The sequence below is a fragment of the Trichoderma asperellum genome, chromosome 2 (assembly GCF_020647865.1).
Source record: "Trichoderma asperellum chromosome 2, complete sequence".
NCBI classification, from domain to species: domain Eukaryota; kingdom Fungi; phylum Ascomycota; class Sordariomycetes; order Hypocreales; family Hypocreaceae; genus Trichoderma; species Trichoderma asperellum.
Genome location: NC_089416.1, coordinates 409,171 through 431,785, shown reverse-complemented (window position 1 = coordinate 431,785; position 22,615 = coordinate 409,171). Strand labels below are relative to the sequence as shown.

The 22,615-nt window shown below is 48.4% G+C and overlaps 11 protein-coding genes across 13 annotated transcripts; 8 read left to right on the top strand and 3 right to left on the bottom strand.

Moving 5' to 3' along the window:
• Positions 1-591: 591 nt before the first annotated feature.
• On the top strand, positions 592-1,224 carry TrAFT101_002454 (uncharacterized protein; the record flags this gene model as incomplete). The annotated part of the gene is made up of 1 exon (XM_024906373.2): positions 592-1,224. The coding sequence occupies one exon, from the start codon at positions 592-594 to the stop codon at positions 1,222-1,224; it is 633 nt and encodes a 210-aa protein (XP_024763567.1).
• A 326-nt stretch (positions 1,225-1,550) lies between these two features.
• Positions 1,551-2,305, bottom strand: TrAFT101_002453 (uncharacterized protein; the record flags this gene model as incomplete). Its single annotated transcript, XM_024906372.2, has 4 exons — positions 1,551-1,643; positions 1,705-1,890; positions 1,947-2,212; positions 2,269-2,305. 4 exons carry the CDS (start codon positions 2,303-2,305, stop codon positions 1,551-1,553), a joined length of 582 nt encoding a protein of 193 aa, XP_024763566.2.
• A 505-nt stretch (positions 2,306-2,810) lies between these two features.
• On the top strand, positions 2,811-3,485 carry TrAFT101_002452 (uncharacterized protein; the record flags this gene model as incomplete). The annotated part of the gene is made up of 1 exon (XM_024899384.2): positions 2,811-3,485. One exon carries the CDS (start codon positions 2,811-2,813, stop codon positions 3,483-3,485), a length of 675 nt encoding a protein of 224 aa, XP_024763565.2.
• A 718-nt stretch (positions 3,486-4,203) lies between these two features.
• On the top strand, positions 4,204-6,250 carry TrAFT101_002451 (uncharacterized protein). Of its 2 annotated transcripts, XM_024910905.2 has the most exons (4): positions 4,204-4,572; positions 4,641-5,441; positions 5,504-5,576; positions 5,643-6,250. In XM_024910905.2, the coding sequence occupies exons 1-4, from the start codon at positions 4,307-4,309 to the stop codon at positions 5,883-5,885; spliced, it is 1,383 nt and encodes a 460-aa protein (XP_024763564.1). In that variant the 5' UTR covers positions 4,204-4,306; the 3' UTR covers positions 5,886-6,250. The 2 variants fall into 2 exon arrangements, with proteins under 2 accessions (XP_024763564.1, XP_065982715.1); XM_066126611.1 differs by lacking the exons at positions 5,504-5,576; positions 5,643-6,250 and having other exon boundaries at positions 4,641-5,500.
• Positions 6,251-8,553: 2,303 nt separating this feature from the next.
• On the top strand, positions 8,554-10,555 carry TrAFT101_002450 (uncharacterized protein; the record flags this gene model as incomplete). Its single annotated transcript, XM_024903406.1, has 5 exons — positions 8,554-9,048; positions 9,134-9,258; positions 9,323-9,448; positions 9,510-9,593; positions 9,658-10,555. The coding sequence occupies 5 exons, from the start codon at positions 8,554-8,556 to the stop codon at positions 10,553-10,555; spliced, it is 1,728 nt and encodes a 575-aa protein (XP_024763563.1).
• Positions 10,556-11,149: 594 nt separating this feature from the next.
• Positions 11,150-11,686, top strand: TrAFT101_002449 (uncharacterized protein; the record flags this gene model as incomplete). Its single annotated transcript, XM_024903405.1, has 1 exon — positions 11,150-11,686. One exon carries the CDS (start codon positions 11,150-11,152, stop codon positions 11,684-11,686), a length of 537 nt encoding a protein of 178 aa, XP_024763561.1.
• A 72-nt stretch (positions 11,687-11,758) lies between these two features.
• TrAFT101_002448 (uncharacterized protein) lies at positions 11,759-12,768 on the bottom strand. The gene has a single exon (XM_024899402.2). The coding sequence runs from the start codon at positions 12,684-12,686 to the stop codon at positions 12,009-12,011; it is 678 nt and encodes a 225-aa protein (XP_024763560.1). The 5' UTR covers positions 12,687-12,768; the 3' UTR covers positions 11,759-12,008.
• A 447-nt stretch (positions 12,769-13,215) lies between these two features.
• TrAFT101_002447 (uncharacterized protein) lies at positions 13,216-16,109 on the top strand. 2 transcript variants are annotated; one of them, XM_066126610.1, is made up of 6 exons: positions 13,216-13,421; positions 13,490-13,504; positions 13,734-13,877; positions 14,000-14,502; positions 14,570-15,212; positions 15,273-16,109. In XM_066126610.1, the coding sequence occupies exons 1-6, from the start codon at positions 13,385-13,387 to the stop codon at positions 15,776-15,778; spliced, it is 1,848 nt and encodes a 615-aa protein (XP_065982713.1). In that variant the 5' UTR covers positions 13,216-13,384; the 3' UTR covers positions 15,779-16,109. The 2 variants fall into 2 exon arrangements, with proteins under 2 accessions (XP_065982713.1, XP_065982714.1); XM_066126609.1 differs by having other exon boundaries at positions 13,734-14,502; positions 15,273-15,468; positions 15,523-16,109.
• A 208-nt stretch (positions 16,110-16,317) lies between these two features.
• On the top strand, positions 16,318-17,571 carry TrAFT101_002446 (uncharacterized protein). The gene has a single exon (XM_024904873.2). The coding sequence runs from the start codon at positions 16,371-16,373 to the stop codon at positions 17,133-17,135; it is 765 nt and encodes a 254-aa protein (XP_024763558.2). The 5' UTR covers positions 16,318-16,370; the 3' UTR covers positions 17,136-17,571.
• TrAFT101_002445 (uncharacterized protein) lies at positions 16,981-19,350 on the bottom strand. Its single transcript, XM_024907582.2, has one exon. It carries the CDS (start codon positions 19,179-19,181, stop codon positions 17,325-17,327), a length of 1,857 nt encoding a protein of 618 aa, XP_024763557.2. The 5' UTR covers positions 19,182-19,350; the 3' UTR covers positions 16,981-17,324.
• Positions 19,351-20,169: 819 nt separating this feature from the next.
• Positions 20,170-22,002, top strand: TrAFT101_002444 (uncharacterized protein). The gene is made up of 2 exons (XM_024901733.2): positions 20,170-20,687; positions 20,762-22,002. The coding sequence occupies exons 1-2, from the start codon at positions 20,346-20,348 to the stop codon at positions 21,809-21,811; spliced, it is 1,392 nt and encodes a 463-aa protein (XP_024763556.1). The 5' UTR covers positions 20,170-20,345; the 3' UTR covers positions 21,812-22,002.
• The last annotated feature ends 613 nt before the right edge of the window (positions 22,003-22,615 follow it).

The following is a 22,615-nucleotide window of genomic DNA, read 5'->3' as shown; positions in this document are numbered from 1 at the left end:
TCTCAGCGCCGTCTGAAACTCCGGTATTGCTAGATATTTGATGCGTGTACCCGACCACGAACGCTTCAACCATGCCAGGATACTCGGACCAGCAGCCACTTGCGATGTTCTCATCTGTATCTACATGTTCAAAGTTCTTCAATAACAACTTTTACGACAATATCAGTGTATGATTCGTTGCCTACGAGCAATTATGCCATTTGTCCCTTGGCAGCGTCTAGAAAGTATCAACAATGCCGGTCTTACAATCTATAAATCACCAATAGAATCTTATTATAAGCCAGCAACAATACTTCCGTCTCATACTTCAAATGGCCTGTAAAGATTCGTTTGTTGACTTCATATTCACTCTGATCTTGTGCACGGGCCATGGCGTTCAATCCACGTTTACCGCCGTTTGATGTTTGTGAAACTTGAATTATTTTCTTGCTCGTCGGCCGTCTTTCATTTCCACTAGTAGTCACATTAAACGAGATACATTCGAATCTCTCGAAGTTTTTCACTGCAGTAAGGCTCGGCTATCGTATTCTCTATTGATTGCTTGCTAACTCATCTACTTGATACAAGGCAAACTAGGAATCTTTATTCATCATGGCTTTCCGACGACTACCCATATCGACTTGTGTACTAGAAGTAGAACGCAAATTCCGCTCACTTGCAGTTCGTGAGCTGACTCAATATGGCGGGCTTCCTCACTTCAAGAGTCTTCAGAGACTTCCTGACCAGATAATACGCGACTCTTACTACGACAAGTCGAATATCCTCTCTTCGGTCGGAGCATGGATAAGAAACAGAGACGGAGAGTGGCAAGCAAAAATCAGAAAGGGGGGCAATTTCACCAACTCCAGATTTGAAGAGCTTAGCAGCATTGAGGATATTGCGGCATACATCAAACGCACCACTGGAATCGATGCCGGAGAAGCCATAGACTTCGGACTACAGGCCACTGCTACCTTTTCCACTAGACGCGAAACCTGGGTAGCAGATGACGAGTTCCACGTTGTCCTCGACACGATGGACTTTGGCCACCAGGTTGGTGAAATCGAGCTGCAAAAGACCTTGGTTGGCGAGGATGGAGGTGTGCCAACCGAGCAGCAAAAGCAAAACGAAATGCAAATCATGGACGACAGGATTGTCTCTTTTATGGAGACCTATTCGTGGGCGTTTTCTCCAGGCGATCCAAAGGGAAAGCTGACGGCTTACTTTGAGCGATTCCAGCGGTAAGATGTGTGGAGGGCAAAGGACATGTGGAAGGCAAAAATCCGAAATGAGATGTAGTACAGGATGGATGTATTGGACTTGCAAGTGAAAATAAAGACGGCGTCTTTCCCGACTTCGGAGGTTGAAGCTGTGGCTATCCGTCCAACCATCTCCTTCTTGCTTATCATTTCTTATTTATAGCAAATGCTGCAATCATTTAATTTGTGCGACTAAGCTACGCCACCCTCAAGTATCTTGTTGAGGCGCTAGGAAGCCTCGTCCTACTTGACTGCTAAAAACAGGAGGGCAGCCGAGTATCGTTCTCGTAAAATCCCATTCTCTGTGCCATGTTACGTACGGATCAAAGAAACCCATTCCTGTCTAGCCTGTAGCAACTTGATAAGTGTCTCGTAGGATTTCTGAGTAAAATCTTGAGTGTCCACCTATTATGAGATTAGAAGCCGCAGGTTGCGATTTGTACGAATGGCATGCCTTATTACTTACCGTGATGAGCTTCCCCATCTGTTCGTAGTTACAAAGTAGAGGAGGATTCAGTTCCAAAAATTCCGCATGTCTCTTCCTAAATGTTTCCACGTTATCTCCTTCCCGACCGTGCTTTCTATTGATCACACGTTTCTCGGCCAAATCTTTAGGACAGTTGAAGAATAGAACAAGCACGGGGAGTTGAAACTAGTAACATATCAGCAGAGTATTCAGAGCTCAGGCGGGGGCTTCGGGTCATTTACCTGATTCTCGAATTCTTTTGCTTGATCCAGGCGTCGAGGGAAGCCATCCAAGATGATAGTGCCTCCTCCTTCAATATGAGGCTTCAAAATTTGGAAAAGTAGACTTGTAGTAACGAGCTCCCCTCGGCGCACATACTCTACAACTGTCTTGTCTGCGTCTGGAGATGCCACCACTTGTCTTAGAAGATCTCCAATCGAGAGATGCTTGAAGCCGTAGTCGCTGGCAAGTTTCGAAGAGAGTGTCCCTTTTCCAGCCCCCGGGGCGCCTTTTAAAGGTTTGTTAGTGTCTTTCAAGTAAGCACGTACATCAAATCTGACATACCGAGCACAAAGATTATTCCCTCTGTCTTCGGGTCCATTGTTTCTGATTTCTGCTGCGTTTAGTTTATAATGTTATTTACGTTGGTGGAAGTGGTTCTGCTTTGTTATGCGTGAAAAGATGTTATTTCGTGTTACATTAGGGCACGGGGGTATTTATGCTCCTTAAAAGAAGGGAAATACCGCTTATTGCATGCTTTTGCTTTTTCTACCTTCTCTTCATACTTGGATTATTTCAAGCTCTCTCAGCCTCACATTAAAATCCAAAACATGACTGCCCTTGTATACCTTTTCATTGTCCTTCTGATCGTCTTGGTCTTCGCCAAAGGTAGAGTCCGCGCTGGTCAAGTACCAATCTCTGTCAATTACCACTTTTCTCGGAAATGTAATAAAGAATGTTTATTCTGCTTCCATACTGCAACCACATCTCATATTGAGAGTACAGAGAATGCCAAAAAGGGTCTATTACTCCTTAAGCAGGCTGGCATGAAGAAAATTAACTTTGCTGGCGGGGAGCCCTTTCTTTACCCAAAATTTCTTGGCGCAATGATAGATTTCTGCAAAGACGCTCTTTCTTTGGAATCGGTCTCTATTGTCACCAATGGAAGTCTTGTCAGGGAATCATTTCTCCGGCAGCATGGTCACAACATTGATATCCTAGCCGTGAGTTCCGATTCGTTCAACGAGGCTACAAACATCAAAATCGGACGTGGATCTGGTAATCAGGTGGAAAAGCTGTATGAAATCGCTACTTGGTGCGAAAAATACGGCATCAAGTTCAAGCTCAACACGGTGGTGAATAAGTTCAACCATTTGGAGAACATGAATGGGCACATCAGCGCCCTTCAGCCATTTCGATGGAAGTGCTTTCAAGTATTGATTGTGGCCGGAGAAAATGATTCAGATGATACTCTTCGCAACGCTCACAAGCTTACCATCTCTGACGATGAATTTGACCAATTCTGCCAGAGACACAGCGACCAAAGGTGCCTGGTTCCGGAGCCTAACAGGCTGATGGCAAAGTCCTATCTGATCCTTGATGAATACATGCGTTTTTTGGACAGAAACGGCAAACAACCATCAAAATCCATCTTGGAGGTCGGAGTGAAAGACGCTCTAAAGGCCGTCTTTTGGGATGAGGCAGCATTTGTGGAACGAGGAGGCATCTACGACTGGAACAAATCGTCTTGCTCCTCAGATAGCCAGGAGTTCGAGTGGTGACTCGGTTCATCTCTTCCCTGACTTTGGATATCTGTATAGCTATTCAGACGGTTGTCTTTGTGGATAGTTTGCAAGTGGGACTTGTAGATCATTGTAGTTGAATGGCAGGGTGATTAGGTCCTATACATAGATGTACATGTATCTAGACTGGCTTCTATAATCCTACAAGTTGTCGATGCAGCTCAGTATCAGAGTAAATCATTATTCAAAATAGCAATTAGTGTCTCACCATGTTCTGCACTTTACTGCTGTCCTCTCTTGTTCTCTTCCATTACCCCGAAGGCTCCGTGAATTGGTACTCTACACCGCCATTGTAGAGCTGTTATCCGTTGAACTGCCGCTACCCGAATCCTTTCAATAATGTTTGGTCATTGTGTGACACTAATTATTGTTTTAGAGAAACTGCAGCGACGCGGGTGTTCTATAACATGGGGTTATTCCCGATACTCCCCGAGGGAAACACAGCCAGCTTGGTCTGCCTTGTCAGCCGCCCAAAGACTTGAATACCAAAGCCAGGAGATGACTTGATCATTCAATCAATTCCACTTTTTGCCGACTTCCTGCGGAGAAATATGGATGCCAAGACGCGTCTCCTCAATGCCTGTTTTGGAGTGGTGCTAATGTTAGTTACTCCGGGGCATGCGGGGAGTTGCGTTGTGCTTCGGAGAAATAGCCGCGCAGTCTAAAAGTTTAAGCGTACATCACTTGTTGCTTCTCACATGCACCCAGGGTCTGCCTTTATTTAAGGTGGCCAGAGGAGAGACTCGGTGAGCGTCTCAGGCTTCAAGTCCTTCTTGTCCAACGGTTTACAAGACTCGAAAATGGCCATCACTGCAACCGAGACCGCAGTCGAGAGTGCAATTGAGCTCACTGATTTAGCCCATGGGAGCAGCCATGAGGTTGTTGGCCCTCATGAGATGCAGCCAGAGGAAGGACCAGTCGAGGGCCTTAGTAAGATGGCTTACTTGAGGCTGATCAGCGCGGGATTCTCCTTTTTTGTCGCCGGTACCAATGATGGCAGCATTGGAGCCCTGATACCCTATGTCATCCGCGAGTACAATGTTAGCACGGCAATTGTATCAAGCGTGTAAGTGGCACGCAAAGCGTTGCTCCGGCGGCGATGCTGTATCACTGACACAAGATTGACTCATGCAGATATGGCGCCAATTTTTTCGGCTGGCTGTTTGCAGCCTTTGCCAACACGCATCTCTGCCAGTATCTCAACCTCGGCGCGATGCTTGCCCTCGGGGCGCTGTTCCAAATCATCGCCCATGCACTCAGATCTTGGGACCCTCCATTTGGGCTTTTCGTTGTGACTTTTTGGTTTGTGAGCATCGGGCAGGCTTTCCAAGACACGCACGCAAACTCCTATGTCGCCGGCGTCAAATCTTCTCACCGCTGGTTGGCATTTATTCATGCCATGTACACGGCTGGCAGCTTGGTTGGGCCATTTGTCTCTACCGCCGTCGCGTCATCGGGGCAGGTGTCTCGATGGTATTTGTATTACACGTTTCCTTTGGGACTGGGAGTTGTTAATCTTGCTTTGACTTGCATTGCGTTCCGAGATACACTTGGGTTTGTGCGCAAGGCTGCAGCAAGCGACAATCATGAGCATGAGAGCCCGGACGTTGACCAAAGCACTGAAACAGTATCAAGGAACAAGAATGCCACTCAGCTTATCAGAAAGACCACCAGCACGTTGAGCGTCTGGTTGCTAAGTCTGTTCTTTTTCTTCTACCTTGGCTCAGTTCTTACGGCCGGCGGATGGGTTGTGGAGTACTTGGTCAGAGTTCGCCACGGCGATTTATCACAAATGGGTTTCGTCCCCGCCGGATTCAGCGGCGGCGCACTGCTTGGACGGCTACTGCTGGCAGAGCCGACGCATAGATATGGCGAGCGCCGAATGGTATTTGGTTATATCGCTGCAGCGTTTGTCTTCCAGCTGATCTTCTGGTTGTAGGTTCTTGTTTCACCAGTTCCGATTAACGTGCTAGCCAGGCTCATACTGAAATGTTTAGGGTACCAAATATCATTGCAGCTTCTATCGCAGTCAGCTTCATCGGCTTCTTTACGGGGCCACTCTTTGCTACCGTAAGTCTCTAGTGCTGCTTTTGTGTCTCTTGTATAAATCCGTGCCGTCTAACTCTGCCGCAAAAGGGTATTTCTCTTGGGTCAAAGCTATTTCCCCCGGAGATACGCTCCACCGCCCTGCCATTAGTGTTTGTGTTTGCTCAAATGGGTGGCTCGCTTTTCCCTATTATTACAGGAGTGGTATCTGCCAATGCCGGCGTCAAGGTATTGCAGCCAATCTTGGTTGCTTTACTTGCCACTACAGCCATAACGTGGCTGTTGGTTCCATCGCCAAAGGCAACGCCAAATGCTGCCCTGCATCAAGAGTGATTAGTGCTACGCAACCTGGCCCAGGATGTCTCCGTAGTGCCACACAGACCATGGCACGCATCAGGCTTTAGAAGAGTGCCGATGGTATACTAGACGCGGATCGGCGATTTGCTCCGTCTAGGCCAACAGTTGAACCATCAACGTGGCGCGTTACGCGTGCCATGCCTTGTTAATAGAGAAGTTTATAGAGCACGGAATGCTATGCTTTGTTTTCCTCTCCACGCTGCGGTGACCATTATATCAAGCCAGTTATGTAGCATTTTCATAATTCTTGGATAGCTTTTATGTACTATTCCCAGCACGAGAGGTATATGCAGTATAGCTTTTATCCACACATTTAGTATACCCAAGTATCTCTATTCGTACACAGTACTACTCAATGTACAATTACATGTCAGATTCGTGAATTTCTCAGTATGCACTCGTACCAGTGAAATGAAGGTACTCAGACATACATGCAGGCTTACTCTTCGGTGATAAATGCAGTGTATGGCGCCAATGGGGACACGATATGGGAAATTAGCTTCGTTTGTTGCCAAGAGACGGCTCAAAGCTTGACATCCCTTGCATATCGCAATGCCACCAATGCTTCCCCGACTAACGCTTGACCGAGATTTATATGTCAGCGTATGGCAGTCACCAGGAAACCTTAGCGCATTGTGTTTAATGCAAGGATATGCATGTCTCGCCATTTGTCTCTCAAAGCTTTAGGGAACGGCTTCTCGTACCGCTTTCCGAGATGAAGCGGATATATCGCCTTGTGAGATTTTATTGCCGCGAAAACAATCGTACATGTGAAGCAGGTGGTCGAATGTTTCTCAAGGAAATACGAGAGCTATCACAGTCTTTTTTCCTGAGACTGCCATGAAACAAAAGTAACATCATCACGGTATTAGTAGTTGGTTAACGTTGGCGAATATTGCCAGCCATTTACCATGTCTTTAGACCTAAAAGCAGTATAAGTTGTAAGTTTATGCTGGAGGGATACAAATTAAGCAACAGCAGAAGTAGCCACGGCCTCTAGGAGTATGCAGCACAAGCCAATTTACAGACGTTACGCAGTGAGTGGCATCTTATTACATGATATATGTAGTCTGCACCGCCATTATCCTTGCAAGTAATCGTTAGTTTTTCTCCACTTCTGCCAGATTAGCAGCGCCACTTTGGAAAGATCTTGATGTGACGGGACGGGACGTGACGCGACGAGATAGGCTATCACCACATCTGCTTATTGGTGCGTCTTGTAATGAGAGGTCAGCCGTATCAACTTAGTCTTTGCAAAGGCCACTAGCCTCTCATAGCAATTTGACTACTGTAAGTCTCACGTTGGAGGAGTAAGAGCTCGTAGCCTGGTTGCGGCGCATAGAGTCAGGTGGATGAACTTGGGGCGAGAAGATGGCAGCGTACTTCACTAGCTACTTGAGCTGAAGGAAGCGTTTACAAAACCAACTTCTTAGATACCCACCTGCATACTTTAGATACCGACTGTGATCTAGAGAACGAAGCGGTGTAGCTGTGATTTTCTATGCTATAACATAGGCCAATGAAACAGTTTTTCTGATGTGCACTCTCCGGATTATAGTTTTAAATGAGGCTTCTTTATCCGAGGTAGTATTCGTGCTAGGATTTGTTGAATCAAACTTTACATCTTGCTGCCAGAGTTCCAAACAATCCCAGGAGCATGGTTTTTTGTCCCCCACGTATAAGGGACATACATATATATTCAGAGTGCGCATGAAGTTATAGAAAATGACAATGAGGACATGTATCCAGGCATAGACTTTTGATTGTATGATGACCTTTCACCGCAGTGTCATTGACAAAGCAAGGGAGGCGTTTTGTGCCGCAGTGCATGCAAGGGCTCCGACCCGATATTGTGGTATGTCTCGAGACGGTTTCCGCCCCCAACAGCGTATCAGAAACAAGCTCATAGATAGCTCTTGACAAGCTCTCAGGAGCTTGGATCTCTCGTTCCCTAGCTTGTGACGGGAAGGCTTGACTAGTAGGGGTGCTAGACTAGGTTATTCGAGGGATGTTGGACGTGGCCGGCGGCCGATCATGGCGAGACCGGCTCGGGGGCCAAAAGGCACGTGGAATTGTGCTTCATTAGTACTACAGTAAGATGCATAGAGCGCAATATCATCGTTAGCCTCGTGGATGACTCTCATTTATGCGCCATGCTCTTAGCGGTGGAGACAGCAGCGGGAAAAACAATCGTCCAAATGAACCAACAGCTGAATGTATGCATGAGAACGCACAGCTGGAATGAGGGCGAGAGGACAAACCAGGATTCAGGCAACCTGGACGAACCAACACCCCTTTTGTGCTCGAATTGCGTCCGTCTCATCTCATTCAGCTCCAAGTCACCAGCTCGATGGAAAGGGATCTGTCCATGATCCACAACGCAGACCGTCACCATCCCGACCGAGATTAAAACTCTCCCTCCCGTCCTGATGTTTTGCTCTTGGTCAATTGCTGTCCCGAGCTCCAACTGCTATTTTCTCTCCTTTCCGCTCACACTGACCCACAGATCGCGTTTTCCAACGGTGAGCCGCGAGCAGATTAGTTCACCCACACTTTCTTTATCTTCGTGCCACCCGAGCTCTTAGATCCAGGTTCCTTGCAAATCTTCAGTTTCGCTCGCTTGCTCCGGGCCGCCATCGCCAGTATGGGCTCCGAACTGGGTCTCACGGCGGATTCCACGCCCAGACCAAGGATTAACGGCGTTGGCATATGGTGGATTTGCTGGACCGCCACCTGGACCGTGTTGTTGCTCTGGGGTATGGGCTTCTTAATCCACCATCGCCAGATGTCCATGCTGAAGATTCGGGGTATCTGGCTATCGCTGTCTTCCATCCTATTCCTTCATCTCTACTGGGCATCAGTGCAGCTTGGCTATGTCTTTGGGCCGCTCTATCCTGGAGACATGCAGTATTGGATCATGGGCACATACCTGCCTCTTGGTATTGGCCTGTTCCACGCTTCAAACACTCGTTTTCTTCACGTGGCACAACGCCAGAAGCAGTTTGTCGACAAGGCCGGTATTCCCAATGTTCCCAATTCGTACAAGCCCAGCAAAGCGGGTGGCATTCTCGAGCGCTTTCGGGAACTTGACTACTCAGCCAAGGCAGTGATTCTAGTCAGCTCTGGAATGTTTTTCCAGGTGAGTTCAGCCTATCCGCGCATTCTTATTCGTAGGGCTATGTTTTAAAGTTTTACACGCCACGGACTAACAATCTTCTTCGCAGCTATTCATGGCAGTTTTCATGTACCTCATCTCCCGGAAATGGCATAGCTCTTGGGGCATCCCAGGCACCGAGGTGTCTGGGACTGAGATGGAGCAGAAAGTTCAGATGGGCCGAGGCTGGGAGTGGTGAGTTTTTGAATTGAAATCTCTCCGACGGCTACGTTTGCGTACTAATGCGGAGTGAGAATAGGACGCCTTCCATCTTCTGGCAATTCTTCTGGGCATGGATTGTTGCGCCTCTCACGCTGTGGCGCGCTCGAGATATTCATGACACGCAAGGATGGCGAACTCAGACAATTTTGTGTGCAATTTCTGGGTCAGTGAGCAGCATATAAACCTGTTTGCCTCTATGAGCGTTTTTACTGACAGATACAAAGGCTTCATGCAGCACCCATGTGGCTCATTGCTCTGTATGTCCCGGGTATGGAAGTAATTAATCAGTACTGGATCCCTCCTCAGTGGTAAGCTTTAAGAAGTGCATCTCGCCCCTTAGAAAGAAACGCTGACCATTGACTCCTGTCATAGGATTGCGCTCTCTATTTGGCTGATGGAAATATTTACCGTCTTCTTACCGTGCTGGGAAGTCTTGTGTCATCAAGCGCTCTGTCAAGAGACACTGAATACGATTGCCCAGTGGGAGAACAACAAGACATTGGGCAAAGCAATCCGATCATTCAAATCCAAATCGACAATCATAGAGTCCATCAAAACGGGGTGGAAGTCCACCAACAGCTCCGTCAAGACGTCTTCCGTTGAATCTATTCTTACACTAAGCGCCCTCGAGTATGTGCTAGCGAGGAACCCCGAGCCCTTGCAACAATTCTCCGCATTGAGAGATTTCTCGGGGGAGAATATTGCATTCTTGACGAGCGTTGGAGAATGGAAATCCTCATTTCCCGCTTCGGTCCGTAATCGCAGTAGCGACGTATCCGAGGAGAACAGGCGGGAGCTGGTTCGAGAGCGATTCAACCGCGCTTTGCGCATCTACACCGAGTACATCAGCGCCACCGATGCGGCATTCCCAATCAACATCTCATCGGCAGAACTCAAGAAGCTCGCATCAGTCTTTGAAGAGCCTGCGCGTTCCATGTATGGCGAAAAGCAAGCAATCAATCCCGCGACGCCCTTCAACTGCCCCGAGTGGAACAAGCCCGGCTCTGCACATTCATCTTCCGAGGCTCCCAAATCGGTTTCTGAAAGCGAAAGCTTCGGCGGTGATGGCGTTCAGTATTGGGGAGACATTCCGGACGGCTTCGATCAGACTATCTTTGACGACGCCGAGAAGAGCATCAAGTATCTGGTACTAACCAACACCTGGCCCAAATTCGTGCGAGACCGACGAGCGTCCATGGAGTCCTTTCAGACCAGTGGAAGCACAGAGGAGGGCAATTCAGTGTGCTTTTCAATCCCGTGTAAGCAATAGGTAATCAACTAGGCAGACGGCATCTTGCCTAATAGGTACAAGGCGTTTAGGTGGGCGATATTACAGGCTTATCTGGCTGTATACATACATACATAGTAGTATTCAATTGAACATGTGGCGCAAAACTGCGTGGTGTTAGACCCGAAGAAGTATCGGATGCGATCGGACAATCCTTTCGTGGCGTTGCATGGCGACTGTTGGCTTCCAGGGGAATTGGGGGACTCGGACGAACGTCGTCGAGTGGCGTCTTCTTTTCCACGAGTCAGGCTTAGGCATGTCGAAAATGTCAATCCTACGCCTTAGTGCGACAACCGCCTTACAGACTGCATGTGGGGACATGGAAGTGTTTAGAAGACTGACCGTCGATAGTACGAAGCACAAGCGCATGTTTACTATTCAGTGGCTTTTCTCGTTGCACTGAGTCTCTTATAAGAGATGGGCATCATCGCTCTCTCCGATAACACGGACAGCGATTCACTTTCATAATAGTTGCAAGTTGCATTGATATTTCACTGTGTTTTGTTGCAAAGACCGCTTTCGTTTGACTACTCAAATCCACCACTCATACACAGTCTGCACGCCTAAATCCTTCCAATGGCGCCAATCTCTCTGTCAATCCGCAAAGCCGTGCCCGAGGATGCTCCAACTGTCCTTGCATTGGTGCGCTCGGCATACCGAGGCGAGTCTAGCCGCGCTGGTTGGACCACTGAAGCAGACCTTGTCGACGATCAGCGAATAGACCTAGAAGGAGTCCTTGCTAAGATCAATGAGCCATTTGGCGCGGTTCTTGTTGCCCACGATGCAACTGGCGACATGATTGCATGCTGCGAAATTCTCAAGCAAAACGACACAGTTGGATACTTTGGCCTATTTGCTGTAAACCCGCTGCGTCAAGCCGGAGGCATTGGGCGCATCGTTTTGGCCAGGGCAGAAGAATACGCCAAGCAGACCTGGGGGTTGTCTGAGATGGAGATGAGCGTCATTTGGACTCGCGAGGAATTAATACAGTATTATCTGCGTAGAGGTTACCAGAGAACGGAAAAGAAGAAGCCTTTCCCCTACGACAGTCTTGTGAGCGGGAAGGCGCTGAGAGACGATTTGTACTTTTCGGTGTTGGTCAAGGCTCTTTGAGATTCGGATAACGGCGCAATGAATTACGAGATTATGAAGGCGATGAATACCGATTGATTTGGGAGCAGATTGGGCAGAGCAGGGAGTTATTGATATTCTATGTAATTATCGTTTGAGTTGCGAAATCTGCTTCAGTTTGATACAATACACGATACAACATGTTCTTTTTTTTTTTTTAATCGCGCAAGAATAGCAAACTGACTGCAAGAATCCAGCTTCTGCAATACCACGAGGTCTCTCCACTTCACACAGGGTCAAGATGCTAACCCCGTGAAGAAAATAACCTTAAATCAAGAGGTCATCACCTTGTATTTGCCGGTTTTTAGTATGAGCCACCTATTTGTGGCCTATCACAACGGGCCGGCTTCCTTTCATCGCGCCCATGAAGGATATCAATATATCCGATAGATTTGCTTTCCACCCACTCTCTCAGATCAAACCCCTCCTGTCCGGCATCAACTGTATGCCCATTGACGCTGAGATATGAGCCCTTGTGAGGGATGCCTTCAGTCAATTCTACCGGCTTGAGTCTCCAAGCCTTGACAGAGACGGATTCACCCTCAGAGCTAGGCGTGGTACCAGGGAAGACAATTGCTTTTAGCAGACTAGTCTCGACGATTTCTCCCTCGCCATGGATGGTGAAACATCGTACCGAGCAGGTCTTGCAAAAGAGATTGTGCAGCGTCTGCTTATTAAACTGATAATCGCCCAAGCTGTCGAGCGGGTCTAGCGGAGACAGCAGGAAGAAGTCATCGAATGCAGACGCAGGACGGACATGCAGAAACCCCGTCTTGTGGCAGATCGTGCAATTACATCTGTACATGTGCTGAACTCCTCGCGATGGCGGCGGTTTAGTAACACCGACAAGCGATGCAGGAGGGAGAGTCAGGAAGACGACATAGCGAATATTCCCGCAATGGCATGAACCAGTGTAGGGTAGACGCCGCGGCTGAGAGGCTGTGGTGCAGGCAGAATCATTATCCAAAGATTGATGACTCATGATTAGGACGGGTGGGTGGCTGCTTGAATGTTTGATTATATGCGTCTTGGAAGACTGGGAGTGAATACAATATGATTGCTTCGATGGGTACAAACGGTGAGCGCTGGTAACGAGGCTACTAGTGAAGGATTCACAGCTTTTCGCGGAGCACGACTAGTTCAACATCTTTGACTGATACATAGCCAAAAGACCCTTAATGAACGTGAAAACCAACAAAACGAGCGAACCATGTTACAATAATTGTTGTTTGATTGAAGCTGCGGAATATTGCATGTGTCGAAGTTGAGATTGACTTCTTCAGCACTTACACGCTGTGCACAGATCACAAGAAGCCTTCATCTCCGTACTGTCCACAAGCTGTATGTCCATCAAAAAGCCCCTCTTTAGGCTTAGGCTCGTTCTCCGCCCACCTCCAAGGAAACTATCGCCGACGCTTACTAAAAGAAATGGGGAAGCCCTCTCGTTCTGGAAGCCCGACCTTTGGCCGAATCAGGCTCTCTTCGCCGGCTCTCGCTTCGCCCTCACTTTCAGTCTATCCGCCCACTCTTCGAGCTCGCCGCGTCTTTGTCGACTCATAGGGACCTCTCATCAGCTGTTCCGGGTTCCTTCTATCAGGCGTTGCGGGCTGCTCTTATCAGGCCACGGCCCATAGCGGAGAATCTGGTTGAGGTGAAGCCGCCTGGGCTTCATAACACTTCATGCCTGCAGTGAAGCATCCGTGCCTCCAGTGCAAAGGTCCGTGGGCAGACCTCCCCGATAATTGCAATCTCGAATCTAGACATTAATTAGACTCCTGTTCACAGAAAAGCACGTCAAATGTGAGATTTCATCATTCTATCCACTCACTTCTCCACACTGGTTGCCGTGGCATATCGTCTTCTCTTGAGAGGGTCCAATTGCCATCTGTACATGTACAACGAAGCATATTCCTGCATTGGAGGCTGGGCTGTATATTGACCTATGGATGGCGGATATGTGATGCTGGCGGGACGAGTCTTTAAACTTAGGCGTTGCTAACAGCTTGCCATAACTGGCAATCCACCGTAGGTGACGAGGAACGCCCCAAGTGTCGGCGGTGCCAGTCGAAACTCTTACCATGCACTCGTCCAGCTAAGAGGACTGTCTTCCGCCATGGCTCAGTTGTCAACTTCTCCAAAGAGCAGAAATGGGTGAACAGCGAAGTAAAACACTGTACGTAGGCTGGGCCATGATGGTCTCGTTCCTTTTGGTGCTTAGAGTTTCCATCTACTTGCTTCTCCAAGCTGGTGCTGGGCGTAGGCATCTGCGGTATTGGCTGCTAATCACAAGCGCAGTTCGTTTCCACTCCCAAGGAGGCGGCTCCTCGGTGGTGAGCCAGGAGAGCCCTGATCAGCATGGAGCATCTGAGGGATGGATTGCGGCTTCTCCCGGCGCAGCCAACCAGCACCCATATCATGTTGCATCGAACGCGGGTCCTTCGCTTGGTTCACCTTCGACTCACTCGCCTCATCTGAGCAACCATTCCGAGGAGCAAACCCCTGAAGCTGCATCATTCCGAGCTCAGGAACATCCATACGACGAGCGGCCGTCTCCTCAATATGGTCCCCACATTCGACCTCGCGGACAAGGGGAGGCAGACCATTATTCTTCTGTGACACACCCTGCTGCATCGTACCCCACTGATGATGCTTCTGCTTCATACGCCTCCTTATATGACCGCTACGTGCCAAGTGTAATATCATCTCAGGAAGATGAGACCCTCCAACGCCGTTTCCCCCTAGAAGACACTCGAGAAGCTTGCCTTTTCAGGTATTTTATTGAAGAGATTGCTCATTGGGTAAGCCTTTGTCCATACCATTTGTTGAAGATGTCTAGTCCATGGCAATGTATTAACTCTTGGCTAGTTTGACTTGTGTGACGAAGATCGCCATTTTCAGCTTGCTGTCCCTCGGCGAGCTCATCATCACCCGCATCTTCTCAACGCAATCTTTGCCGTTGCTGCTCGCCATCTTAGTCGTCTCCCCCAGTATAGAACTCCCGCTGGGATCCTATATCACGGGCAACTTATTCCCAACCTGAGCGAACATGACGCTGTCGAGTACATGCTAAAATGTATCCCTGCGCTTCGGCACTTTCATGAGATTGATGATGATGATTATCGGGATAGTATTATTGCCACTGCTGTCATACTTCGCCAGCTGGAAGAAATCGACGAAGAGGACGATGATGCTCCGGCGAATGTTGGCGGCAACCACCAAAGCGACGATGCTCACTTGCATTCTAGCAAGGTGAATTTCCTCCCAATTATCAATTCTGTATTGAGGAGCTCGGCATCGCAAACGTTGTTTGGTCGAAGGAGTCTCATTCAGGCCGCATACTGGATGGCGCTTCGACAGGAAATTTACCACTCATTCACTCGAAAACAGCCGCCACAGCTGTTTCCCTCGATAGAGCTGTGGCATAGCGCATCAAAGGCCAACAAAACGGTTATGCATACCATACAAACTGCCAAATGGCGCTGGGAAGACGGATCTGAGCGCGAATGGAGTGAGTTGTTGTGAAAACGCAAAACGTATATAACCGCAGACAACTAACGCAACAGCGTAGCGAGGCTTATGGACCAGCAACAATATCTTGAACGCGAAATTCTTGCCAATTTCCAGCCCATCTTCAGGAGAGCAGCAGACAAGGCCAAGGGAGAAATCTTTCCTACCATCTGGTACGGATCAAATCTTGAAGTGACGAGTATTCAGCAGAGCATCATGGCCAAATCGGTGCTGGTTGGCGAGAGCCCGCTTCTCAGGTTTTTCTTTCTTCTTCCCATCTACCTTGACTCGATCCTAACTTATGCTCTTAGACGGCCAACGGCATCTCGCGCCGATTGGAGAAAGGCTGAAAACGACGTCCGACTTCTGCTACTAGATCTGTGTGGCATCGCCCTCTGTCATCCAGCCTCACCCCCGGCACTGTTGAATGCTGCCATTGGCATTCAGCTGTATGGCGACTTTTTCACAGATCGATACGAGCGACAGGCGCTTCGGGGCGTGGTAGAAAAGTATCGGGACGCGCGAGCGTGGCCAGTTCAGAAGCTGCTGGAGATGTTTAAAGAATGAGGCTGAATTCGTTTGCTAGGCGTATCATGGTCAATTTCATCAAGAGGATAGATAGCCGTTGTATATAGAAGGAGTTGTCACCAGGCAGCGTATTGCAAGCGTTGTAAATAGATTTTGAGACTTCAAGATGTGATGATGCTGAAAGAATGGCGTCGCAGGCTCCAGAGAGCTGATGGTCACTTGACGGCTAGGCGTTTCCATCTGACGCTTTGGGAGAGCCTATAGTGCTACTACCCAGCGTTATAGCGCCTCTTGGTACCCCCTACATGCACTGACGCTGTCGATTTCAAATCCATCACTTCATGATCCTCAATCGCACCCAACATATTGCAGCTCATAGGCTTGGTTTTCGACTTTGATTCTGCTTATGCTTCTCATGTGCACATCTTGCTTCGGTTAATCTCGCGCCAAGAGCAGTAGCATTAGCCCCATTGACATACCAGCAGCTGTGCCGTGAATTCATGCATCGGTAAGTCAGACATATTCACGGCGATTTAGACCAAGACGCGAGTATCTGTTATTTCATAATCGTGTTCATTCTACCACTCAGAAATACAATATCCATTCTCGCTAACTAATCAATTAGACAGCAATGTCAGCTGGCAGAGTGACAAGGTCAAGAGCAGCCAAAGCTGCGGCTGAAGCAGCATCTCTTCCAGCCATATCAAGTGTTTCATCCGCCAGCCTGCCAGCCAAACCCAAACCATTACCCAAAACCACCAAATCATCACAACCCAAATCAAGAGCACAATCAAAGGCAGCTTCAAAGCCAATCTCGGCATCATCTGAAGCCCAAACCCTCAGTTTCCCATCGGCCTCCCACTTCGACGCCTGGCTCCTACAACGCGGCGTCTCAACTCCGGCCGGCATCTGGCTGCGCTTCAGCAAGAAATCCATCCTGGCCCAAGTCCCCTCCGTCGGCTACCTAGAAGCCGTCGACATCTCCCTGTGCCACGGATGGATCGACGGCCAGCGCAAAGCCCTTGACGAAAACTTCTACCTGCAGCGCTTCACGCCTCGCCGCCGCCGGAGCCTTTGGTCTCAGCGCAACGTCCAGCGCGTCGAGATGCTGACGGCAGAAGGGAGGATGAAGCCCGCGGGGATTGCAGAGGTGGATGCTGCAAAGGAGGATGGACGGTGGGAGAAGGCTTACGCTGGACCCGCGACCATGGAGGTTCCTGAAGACTTTGCGAATGCGTTAAAGGAGAATGACATTGCAAAGAGGGTGTTTGACGGACTGAGCCGGTCAGAAAGGTATTCGTTTCTATGGCGTATCACGACAGTAAAAAGGACAGAAACGAGGGAGAGAAAGATAAGAGAATTTGTGAGCCTCTTGGCCTCAGGACAAGCATTATAATTGTATATGATACGTCTTCATCAGGTACGTTGATGATAGAGTATCAACTATATAAAACAAAGCAGGCTGCTACATGAGCCGTGGTATTCAAATCTAAATCTTTATGTCCCCGATACTTAGTGTCCCAGATGAAAAACCCAAAATCGTCCAATTATTGAAAAGCCGTTTCCTCATTAGAGCCGTTAGTGTTTAGTAACCCCCTGAATCATCCGATTCATCTGCGTAACCGTCAATAAGACCACCGCCATACATCTCCTCATCCTCGTCGTCATCCGCGTCATCGTCATCATCGTCATCAGTAACGTTGTCACTGTCCTCTTCTTCGCCGTTGGATTCTTCACCTGAGGATGGATGACTTTCCCGTATTTGTTGAAGCCTGGAAGCCAGGCTTAGCCGCCTCACATCCATAATTTCCTCCTCCTCCTCCTCCTCCTCCTCCTCCTCCTCCTCCTCCTCATCATCATCATCGTCGTCATCCTCGTCGGTTTCCGTCCGCTTGTCAGATTTTCCTCTCTTTGCTTCAGCTTTCTTACTAGCTTCATGCTTGTCAGGCTTGCTACTGAGCGCACCGCCGCCATCTTCCTCGTCGTCATCGCTATCAACAACAGCTGCGCGCCTTCGGCTCCTCCCAACACCACTAGGCCTGCTGATAGCTTCATCCTCTGAACCTTCATCTGGTGCGGGGAAGCTGCCGGTACGAGCATGCTTTCTCCCCGACCTCTCAGATATGTCGTCATCTTCATCATCTGAGTCAGTTACGATGCGTCGCTTCCTAGAGTGTCTCGCACCGCCAGCTACTTCTGGCTCTGGCTCTGGCTCGGGGTCGGAAAATACTGGCACAATTTCCCCTACGCCGGCACCACTGAGATCATCATTATCAGAGTCGTCATCGAAGAAACTGTCGTTTTCAGAATTACTCCCATCTTCGCCGTCCTCTTCAATCTCGGAATCGTCGATTCCTTCGCTTTCGTACTCGTTGGGTTCCGACTCCTCTTCCTCTTCGTCGGAGGAGGATTCTGACTCGGATGGCAAGTTGCCTTCGTTATAGGTGCGTTCCCACTTCCCCTTCAACTTCTTCAAGAATTCTAAGCCATATTTATCCTCAAATACGACCATTGGAAATAGCTCGATGCCACGGGTTCTTAGTAGTGGCAGAGCCGCGGCCGGTAAAAGCTGTGTGATGGGGTCGCAGACTTGGTTTCTTGTAAAGTCGTCATACTCATCGGCATTGGGCCAACACCATTTTGTCCACAATGGCTCGTTTCGACCATCTGTAATCATGCTCGTGTGCACGTAGATATAGTCCGAGCCACACCACAAAATGTCGCTCGGAATGAATTTGTCATGCGTTGAGAGAAGAAATAGTCGCTTGAGGTTTTGGAACTGTCTGAGGGCAAGGGTAAAATACTCGCTGGTGTCTTCGTCTTCGTCGAAAAAGTCGTTGTGGCGAATCGCAAGCTGTACCACGTTCTCTGCAAAGCCATCGAAATGGTAGACAAAGTCTGGAAACCTTTCTTCGACAGGAAAGGGGTGCATGACCTCGTAATTATATCCCCTCAGCTGGATAATGTCTCGATTCCGGTCGAAATGCACTATTCCGTGGCCAGCTGGTGTTCTGATCTTGACAGAGTGTGGAAGCAATTTGAGGGCAACGTCTCGGGCTTCTCGATTGACGGCCATAACATTGCGATTGAGCTCGGTGGCGCGCACAAGGCTGGGGGAGCCAGTGATGGTCCAATCGCGATAACGACGAGGATACAGCATGCCGATCTCGTCAGCCACCATCTCGTTGGGATCTTTTCGAACAGAACTCCGGAGGGTGAATTCAAGAAGCTGAGGCTGGGTTAGGCCAGCAAGTCCAAGCTTCCAAATCTTGATTCGCAGCTCAGGAGGTAGCTCTGCGAACTTGTGAAAAACGCGTCCCTTGTAGGGATTCTCGTCCCAAGGATCTTCGCCATTGTAGAATTCGTCTTCGACGGCCGAGTCGTAGCTGTCGTCATCGGTGCACTCTGCATATCGAAGGAGCAGCTCCGATGGCTGAGGCATCGTGGGAGACTAGCAGAGCCAAACTGAGCTTCACGATAGAAGCACAGCAAAAAGATAGAAGTACCAAAGGAGCGCCAGCACTCAGAAGAGATTGAGAAAGGGAGGCAGCGCGGCCTGCCAAACAGTGAACGCGTGAACTGAAGCAGGATGTCACAGCAGAGCAAGGCTGAAGTTAGCTGGGCGCTAACGAACAAAAAAAAGTAGCGATGCAGCGATGAGCTGATAAGATAAGGCTGCACTAAACGAGGGTCGTGCTTCAGAACTCAACAGGCGCCAATCTACCTATACATTGATGGCTTCAATTAGGAGGCATCTATAGTGTTTTCCTGCTCAGCAGAGAGATAACGATTGTAGCCAGTAAAATATTCCAATTGCGGCCTGTTGGGGCTTTATTCCATGACCTTTAACACATTAATACATCTTTTTATAGCACAGCCGCTACTGCATTGCCGAGCTGCCGGGTGTTTAACGGTGGTGAGTAGTTCCCGAGTATCATTACAGATGCCTACCTATTTGACGTTTGTTTGTTTGATCCCGACTTTTTTCATTCCTTCATTCCTTCATTCCATCAAAAATTCAACATGCAGCCTTCAACTTGAGACGACAGAGGCCCTGGCTTTTCGCTCTTCAATTAATTACTACATCCTACTGTGTATTACGAGTACTATAATTACTACAGCAGGTGTGCTTGTAACAAAAAACAGCTCCAATAGATGGCTATCTAGAGAGAAAAAAAGAGACATTAAAGAGTAGCAATACGTAAATAGTAAATAATATTTATGAAGTTAGGCGCTTTATTCTCTGTTTAATATTACTGTTGAATTTATACATCCGGCAAAAGACTCGAGTTGCTGGTGAGCAAATTGCAGGTAACAGAGCACCACGTACCTGTACCTGTCGAATCCACTAAAATGCTTCACCATCGGTAATAAGACAGTTCAGCTCGCTTCGGCGCTAACCCCTCAAACTGACATATTGCTTGCCCAACTTCTGCCCGACATCATCCCGTCCATCATCAGTTATCCAGCCATGAAGCGACAAATCATTTGGCAATAATTAAAATAAAAGAAGAAGCAAAGAGGGGGGGAATTCAGTAAAAAGTATTTAAGCAGCTGAATACGATAATTCTGTCGGCCTCTCACGCCTGATTATACCAATGATACAATGGCCTCCGGCCAACCAGATGGACTGTCAGAGGCCACTGCCCAAGTCATCATCATCGGTGGAGGACTGAGTGGCCTACAAGCTGCCCATGACCTCCAGGAGTCAGGCGTCTCCTGTCTGATTCTCGAAGCTCGTGATAGAGTTGGAGGGAAGCTGTGGTCGATTCCCTTGGGCGCCGGCAAAGGATATGTCGACCTTGGAGGAGCTTGGACGAACAATGTGAACCAGCCCAAGGTTACCGCGCTCGCTGAAAAGCTCGGGCTGCAAATGATTAAGCAGAATATTATAGGCGACTGCATTGTGGAAGACTATGGAAGATTTCGTTACGGTAGCGACCCGCCGGTGAGCTTAATCCCGTGCATTTGCGTCTTTCATGAATCATTGTACCGCGGCTAACTTCTGGGACCAACAAACAGCTCTCTAGAGAAGACCAAGCAACATTCGTTGAAGTCAGAAATCGCGTAGAGGCTCTGTGCCACACAGTCACCATCGCCGACTTCGACCAAGTTCTGGCCGAATATGGCCACATGAGCATGGACGAGCTCGTAATCTGCATGGGCGCTACGGAAACTGTGCGTCGATTGGTCAACATCTGGACCACCGCCATGTTGGGCGTTGAGTCGACCCAACTCAGTGCAATATTCTTCTTACACTACTGCCAGGCTGGAGGGGGGCTTCTTCAAATGCGATCCGACGATGCTGGTGGTGGCCAGCATCTGCGTTTCCGAAATGGATCACAGTCACTGTCATATGGTCTTAGAGATGGCCTCGAACCAAACACCGTTATGTACTCTGCCGTTGTGGAACGAGTTGAGCAAAATTTGACTAGTGGATGTCAAGTTACAACACGAGACGGTAGGATATTTCGCTCTGAGCGCGTTATATCCACTGTTCCGAGCGTTTTATTGAATAAGATTACCTTCTCACCCTCACTGTCGGCAGACAAAATCTGGCTCAGTGCTCACAGCAAGCTCGGATTTTATGCCAAAGTATTTCTCATCTATTCGGAACCTTGGTGGCGCAAGTTCGGTCTCTGTGGCCTGTCACAGGGATTTAATGGACCCGTATCCTTGACGAGAGATGCTTCAAATGACCAGGATGGGCTGTTTGCTTTGATCTGCTTCGTAGTAGGCCAAAGGGGCAGAGAGTGGGCACTGAGAGAAGAGCATGACCGCTTGGCAGAGGTGATTGCTCATGTGGACCGCATTTATGGGGTGGAAATCCCGCGACCTATAGAAACCCGAGAGCAGATTTGGAATAAAGAGGAATTTTCCCAGGGAGCTCCTTGTCCTGTGGTTCCCGCTTATTGCTTGAGGAGCCTAAGCCAAGACCAGTGGAGGCCAGAGGGATTTATTCATTTTGCTGGAACAGAGACCAGTACTGTTTGGAAAGGATATATGGAGGGGGCTATGGTTTCAGGCAGCAGAGCAGCAAAAGAAGTTTTTGATATCCTGTCTACAAGTTGAGTTACGAGAATACAGAACGAGAGTGCATCCACTGTGCAGTGGTTGAACAATTCTTGACAAAAGGATACGATGCGTGTAAATCACAAATGAAAAGTGGGAGTGAAATGCTAGCCTGTGAGAAATAATTGAAGTTGATAGAATGGGTACATACGTGCTACAGCCTCTGTGTTCACAAAGAGCTGGTGTGACTTATAAATGTTTCGCCAGCTTTAATACATGAGAAACTCCGAAGTGGAGTAAGCCTTGATAGGAGAGATCTGGCACTGAAAAATCTTTGCTAGATTTGAAAGCTCTCCAGGTATCCACAGAATTGGAGTTTGCCGAGACGTGGAGCACGCTTGGATCTTGCCGCTCGGAGGTGTAACATTGATGAAAGGTGACGCTGGCATGGCTAGCGGTCCTAGCGCTGAGGTTCTTTCCAAGCTTAATATTCCTCCGACGCTTCGATTCTATATATAGACTTCGAAAAGCAGAGATAAGCAATCTGATAAGGATAAGTCGAGCTAATTGCCATTAACGAGCGTCGTTGGGCTCTAGAACCATATAGGTGTGAGGGTGATGTATCCGGTTGAATGAGCTTAGCCTACACTAATACACGGTGGAGAGACAGGGCCCCTGTTTACTAGTGCATAGAACGTATGATAGAAATATACAGAGTAGAGTCTATATATATGTGATCATAACGTGACTATCATTATATATATTCATCAATGTTCAGTATCTCAACATCTGGTTTTATTCCTCGCTAAATTTTTGTATGCTGTCTTTTTTATTCCCTATGCAGCTACAGAGTATTATCATTTA

Bases quoted from the DNA above. Each gene is read 5' to 3' on its own strand.
- TrAFT101_002445 (XM_024907582.2), bottom strand. From the start codon at position 19,181: ATGCCTCAGCCATCGGAGCTGCTCCTTCGATATGCAGAGTGCACCGAT.
- TrAFT101_002448 (XM_024899402.2), bottom strand. From the start codon at position 12,686: ATGAGTCATCAATCTTTGGATAATGATTCTGCCTGCACCACAGCCTCT.
- TrAFT101_002446 (XM_024904873.2), top strand. From the start codon at position 16,371: ATGTCAGCTGGCAGAGTGACAAGGTCAAGAGCAGCCAAAGCTGCGGCT.
- TrAFT101_002447 (XM_066126610.1), top strand. From the start codon at position 13,385: ATGCCTGCAGTGAAGCATCCGTGCCTCCAGTGCAAAG. The intron at 14,503-14,569 runs GTAAGCCTTTGT...ACTCTTGGCTAG, and splicing joins TTGAAGAGATTGCTCATTGG to TTTGACTTGTGTGACGAAGA. The intron at 15,213-15,272 runs GTGAGTTGTTGT...GCAACAGCGTAG, and splicing joins CGGATCTGAGCGCGAATGGA to CGAGGCTTATGGACCAGCAA.
- TrAFT101_002444 (XM_024901733.2), top strand. From the start codon at position 20,346: ATGGCCTCCGGCCAACCAGATGGACTGTCAGAGGCCACTGCCCAAGTC. The intron at 20,688-20,761 runs GTGAGCTTAATC...ACCAACAAACAG, and splicing joins GTTACGGTAGCGACCCGCCG to CTCTCTAGAGAAGACCAAGC.
- TrAFT101_002451 (XM_024910905.2), top strand. From the start codon at position 4,307: ATGGCCATCACTGCAACCGAGACCGCAGTCGAGAGTGCAATTGAGCTC. The intron at 4,573-4,640 runs GTAAGTGGCACG...TGACTCATGCAG, and splicing joins ACGGCAATTGTATCAAGCGT to ATATGGCGCCAATTTTTTCG. The intron at 5,577-5,642 runs GTAAGTCTCTAG...CTGCCGCAAAAG, and splicing joins CGGGGCCACTCTTTGCTACC to GGTATTTCTCTTGGGTCAAA.